Source organism: Erinaceus europaeus, chromosome 18 (genome assembly GCF_950295315.1).
Source record: "Erinaceus europaeus chromosome 18, mEriEur2.1, whole genome shotgun sequence".
NCBI lineage: Eukaryota > Metazoa > Chordata > Mammalia > Eulipotyphla > Erinaceidae > Erinaceus > Erinaceus europaeus.
Window position 1 is genome coordinate 67,243,251 of NC_080179.1, and position 6,000 is coordinate 67,249,250.

The window sequence follows — 6,000 nt, forward strand, 5'->3', positions numbered from 1 at the left end:
ATGTACTATTAGTTAATGTACAGTAAAGCGTCTATATATATATACTATCAGTTAATGTACAGTAAAGCGTCTATATATATGTACTATCAGTTAATGTACAGTAAAGCGTCTATATATATGTACTATTAGTTAATGTACAGTAAAGCGTCTATATATATGTACTATTAGTTAATGTACAGTAAAGCGTCTATATATATGTACTATTAGTTAATGTACAGTAAAGCGTCTATATATATGTACTATTAGTTAATGTACAGTAAAGCGTCTATATACTATCAGTTAATGTACAGTAAAGCGTCTATATATATACTATCAGTTAATGTACAGTATAGCATCTATATATATATACTATCAGTTAATGTACAGTAAGGCGTCTATATACTATCAGTTAATGTACAGTAAAGCGTCTATATACTATCAGTTAATGTACAGTAAAGCATCTATATATATATACTATCAGTTAATGTACAGTAAAGCGTCTATATATATATGTACTATCAGTTAATGTACAGTAAAGCGTCTATATATATATACTATCGGTTAATGTACAGTAAAGCGTCTATATATATATACTATCAGTTAATGTACAGTAAAGCATCTATATATATATACTATCAGTTAATGTACAGTAAAGCGTCTATATACTATCAGTTAATGTACAGTAAAGCGTCTATATACTATCAGTTAATGTACAGTAAAGCATCTATATATATATATACTATCAGTTAATGTACAGTAAAGCGTCTATATATATATATGTACTATCAGTTAATGTACAGTAAAGCGTCTTGGAGCTGACTACTGTTTATCTGGCTACTTTCTCTCTTCAGTTTTTAGTCCTTAGCTCTAGTTTTTAGCATCCTTGGTTTAAGAACTTTCGTCTCTTCTTTTCCCTTCCCTTCCCTTCCCTTCTCTTTCTTTTTTCTTTCTTTCTCTCTTTCATCTTTTCTTTTTCTAACTTCTCTGGAAAGGAAGGAGACTCATTCATATGAACTTTATAGTTACCTAAACTTTAAAGTTGAACTTTTCCTATTAGCAAATTTTTAAAAAATTTCTTTATTGGGGAATTAATGTTTTACATTCAACAGTAAATACAGTAGTTTGTACATGCATAACATTCCCCAGTTTTCCACGTAACAATACAGCCCCACTAGGTCCTCTGTCACCCTTTTTGGACCTGTACTCTCCCCCCACCCCCACCCCTCCCACCCCTCCCACCCCAGAGTCTTTTACTTTGGTGCGATACGCCAATTCCAGCTCAGGTTCTACTTGTGTTTTCTCTTCTGATTTTGTTTTTCAACTTCTGCCTGAGAGTGAGATCATCCCATATTCATCCTTCTGTTTCTGACTTATTAGCAAATTTTCATGCAATTATCCAGCTCTCTTGAACTTTGAAAATTAAGTGGCTTTCTTAACTAGAGAAGTAGTTTTCAACCTTGATTTTTTTTCTCTCTCCTATCTTCAATTTCACACAAGCAAGCAACTTCTACTTCTATCAGTAGAATCTTTTATAAATGTAGGCATGACAGAGAGGGCATAATTTTGATAAGACCTTTCCAGAGATTCTTGTGCTCCCTCCCACTGAGAATGATAACTTCAGGGAACTATACCAGTGGTACAAGATTTTATCTTACTTCCTTGACCCTATTGCTTTGTTAAACTAAAACGAAAACATAGCTCTGTTAACCTACCTGATTTATAATTTGTGGAGGAAAAGCAACTTTGATAAACATTGACTAATAAATATCTGAGGTTAAATTAGATAATAGAAAGTCTTTTACTTTACCTTACTGTTTTTAAAATAGGGATTCCTAAAGCCATTTTGTAAATATTGTCACTTCAATTTAGAAGATACTATATATTTTTCTTTTTAAATACGTTGCACTGTTTCTATAGTTAAGAACTTTTCTAATGTAGATGCAAGCTTTTCGAACTCTTGTGTGGTTCTGGTAGGTTGAATAATGCCTAAAGAGAACTCTAAAAATTTTGAGACTTTAGAAGATTTTTTTAAAAGGTATGTGTGGGGGATGAAAGACAGCAAGGGACTCATGTATGTGGGGTGGCATGCCATTTCTAAGTGTGAGGTATCACCTAGTACCATACTGTCTGTTGCCATAGAAATTTTACTCCCACCTTACAATTTTCATTTACTTTTCAAACAGATTTATTTATTCCTATCTGTCACCCCCAAACCAAGGGCTTTCTAATGCGTTCCAAGGGCTTTGAGTATCCTGCTTTAATTGTATATAAAATATAAACCAATTCAATGCTTTCAGTGAAGGGTACTATTCTAGTTCAAATGGGGAAAAAATTCCCTTGTGATTTGTAAATGCTATACTTCTATTTACTGTATTTGTTACATTTTTTTTAAATTAACTGTAGTAGCACATAATTTTTTTTTTTCTATCCTTCATCATTGACTCTGATGGCTGTAACTTTTCTGAGTAATTATCTATATGTTTTTTTTTTTTTTTGTCAGTCTAGAGCACTTAATTATTTCTGTCTCATATCAACTTGGGGAAGTAGTACAAACAAATGAATGCATTCTTAATTTGTTGAAAAATTAGAATGAAAGGGCTGGGGGAGACAAGCATAGTGGTTATGCAAAATGCCTTTCATGCCTAAGGCACCAAGGTATCCAGGTTCAATCCCCAGCACCACTATAAGCCAGAGCCCTCGTTAAAAAAAAAAAAAAAAGGGAGTCAGGCAGTAGAGCAGTGGGTTAAGCGTACGTGGCACAAAGCGTAAGGACCGGTGGGAGAATCCAGTTCAAGCCACCGGCTCCCCACCTGCAGGGGGTTTGCTTCACAGGTGGTGAAGCAGGTCTGCAGGTGTCTGTCTTTCTCTCCCCCTCTCTGTTTTCCCCTCCTCTCTCCATTTCTCTCTGTCCTATCCAACAGTGATGACATCAACAACAATAGCTACAGCAACAATAAAAACAACAAGGGCAACAAAAAGGAAATAAATATTTAAAAAAAAGAGAATGAACAGACATTGATTCTAGCAATGTGAATTTACATATTTTATGTACTTAGAATCAATGCTATTGTTTAAAATGTGTTTGAGAATAACTGCATAGTTTAAAAACCAACAAAGAAATATCTAAGCAGTCATTGGGCTAGAGAGCAGATTTCATAGCAAGTTTAGGGACAGGGCCATCATTTCTGTTTCTGGCATTCTTTCAAATCACCCAGAGAATAAGTATTAACTGGGCGAAACCAGTGAAAACACTGTTAGCAGTAACTTGGAGGCCACAGAACATTATTTCACTGGCGCGGGAAGGGACTGAGATGAAATCAGAAAAGTTTTAGATTTTTTCCCCTTGCTATATGTAAATTGAAGGTAGTACTGAATATTACTATGACAGAGTGCTTTATTCAAATTGCTTGCCTTGGGGTCTCTAAATAGTCTCTAATAGTGCTTGAAAACAGTTTCAGCAGGATTAAAGTTAATGTCACTTCTATCTATGTTTAACTGGTTTTCTTTTTGTCCGTTGACTTCTTAGTAAACTATTTCTTCTCATATTTTGACTTGTGTGTATCATGTGCTGCTTTTTTAACAACACTGTTATTGTTTCTCTGTAGGACCCAGGACCACCCCCACCTTCTCCATTACTAGGTTTGAAGCCACTTCAGCTACTAGAAGTGAAAGCAAGGGGAAGATTTGGTTGTGTTTGGAAAGCCCAGTTGCTCAATGAATATGTTGCTGTCAAAATATTTCCAATACAGGTATATTTATAATAGTTTTCTAATCTGCATATACTTTTTTTTTAAAAGAATGGAAAACTGACTAGAACATTATTACTCAGAAACAGTTTGAAAATAATAAGCCATATGTTTCAAGGTAGCCCTTTATGACGTTGCAGTTAGTTGTTTCTTATTTCCAGAGTACTGCTCTGCTCCAGTTTATGATGGTGAGGGGAATTGAACCTGGCACCTTGGATTCTTAGGCATGAAAGTCTTTTGCTTAAGCACTATGCTGTCCCCCAGATGCACTGGGTTCTTTTTATACCTACCTTCTCAGATGAGAAATGGAATTAATGGTACAGCAGTCTTTATGTCTATTTAGAGTGGTAAAATTACAATAAATAGACATACAGATCTTTTGCCAATACAAATTGTATAGAAAGCTAAGTGAATATTTCAGTAAAGATAAAATTCACTGAGTGGTTAAATAGGAGAATGGAAGAGAAGCATGTTTTGCTATAGGATTATTCTATAGAGGCATATTACCAAACTGATTTTGTTCTACAGTGTTTATGTAATTCAGATTTTGTTTGAATCTTCAGAGGCAGTGATTCAAGACTCCACACAGTTGTGATTCTATTTATTTATTTATGCCTTCAGTGTTATTGCTGGGGTCCATTGCTCCTGTGGCTTTTTTTCCCCCCTCCGATTTTTTGGATAGAGAGAAATTGCGAGGGAGAGAGAAAGATAGACACCTGCAGACCTGCTTCACCACTTGTGAAGAAGATACACCCTTGCAGGGGGGGAGCTGGGGTTGAACCCGGATCTTACACTGGTCCTTGTGTTTCATACTATGTACGCTTAACCCTGTGCACTACCGCTTAGCTCCCTGTTAATTTTCTTTTAAAGAGGGTTGACCTTTCTTCGTTGTCCCTTGCATATGCATTCCTGCAACTACTGTTGTGTACGTGGTATGGCTGTTCTGCCTGGCTCTGTTGATGCAACTCCACTAATAGATCTAGATAATGGATCCCATTCCAAAGTTACCATTTAGTGAGTTTTCTTGCCTGAATATATCTATTGTTTAGTCTCCTTAGCTCTTCTAAGATGCATTTTTTAGAATCTGTGAAGCTTATTATTGTAGGGTTCTCTTTTTTTGGTCACAATGCAGATAATATACATGATGATTCAGTTCTCAGAGGAGGAATCCATTTCACTGCAGATTCACAATTAAGATGAGGGTTCTCAGTTAATTATATGAGGAAGCTTAAAACGAGAAAGGCATTTAGCTGATATTAAGGTAAGAATAATAACAGTAGTAATAGCAGCTAATACATTATAGGCTTATGGACTCAGTCAAAGATGTGAGCACTTACTAATAATGTGTTCACAGATTCCCCATACATACAGTATATATTATAAAAGTCTCATGAGGCAGATTCTTAAAAATTTGGATCCAGGGGGTTTCTAAAAAGCATTATACGCTGGAGCTTCCTACTTTCATTATAATCTGCAATAGTTGAGGGTTGCTTGCAAACACAAATACACGACTTCTTAATTGTGTTGCATACTTATACCATCTTGCTCTCTTCTTAATTTTGCAGAATATTCTAAACACTTTGTTGATACTATTTTAGTCTTAATGTTAGTCTTTGGGGGTTGGGGGGAAGCTTCTACTTAGATGAAATTTTTTTACCTGAATTTCATCTCTGAGGAAGACTGTTACAAATAGTAGTAATACAAGTAATCTCTCAGTGATAAAATCAAACTTGGTACTAACTTGTAAGCAGAAGTGTAACATTTATAGTAAACTTAGGTGTTTAAAACTAGAAACACAAAAATATGTTTTGAGGAAATGGGACTGATACAGCATTTGGTATGAAGCTGTTCATTATCAAAGTTTTCTTTTAAGAATGGACAAAACCTACTCAAAGAATCTCTGCTTTATTAAGAGATAAGCTATCTTTAGTTTCAGATTGTCTTTTAAAATTTATTTGAATTGTCTCTGAGGTATGGTTTATTGTATTATCATCTTACTGTCTTTTCTTAAAACTCTAGGACAAACAGTCATGGCAAAATGAATATGAGGTCTATAGTTTGCCTGGAATGAAGCATGAGAACATATTACAGTTCATTGGTGCAGAAAAACGAGGCACAAGTGTTGATGTTGACCTTTGGCTAATCACAGCATTTCATGAAAAGGTAAAAACTACAGTTTAATTCACGAAGTCAAGGTTGGCTTTCTGTACAGTGTTAGCTACAATGCCGCAAACTTATTTCCTTAGGGAATAGTGTCTTATTGTAGCTGATTAAT

General features: G+C 35.0%; 1 protein-coding gene across 1 annotated transcript in view; it reads left to right on the forward strand.

Annotated features, from left to right (window-relative positions):
- ACVR2A (activin A receptor type 2A) overlaps positions 1-6,000 on the forward strand; it is a 91,743-nt gene that overhangs the window by 76,753 nt on the left and 8,990 nt on the right. The window contains 2 exon segments of the mRNA XM_060178093.1: positions 3,585-3,728; positions 5,745-5,979. Coding sequence (XP_060034076.1) covers positions 3,585-3,728; positions 5,745-5,979 — 379 coding nt within the window.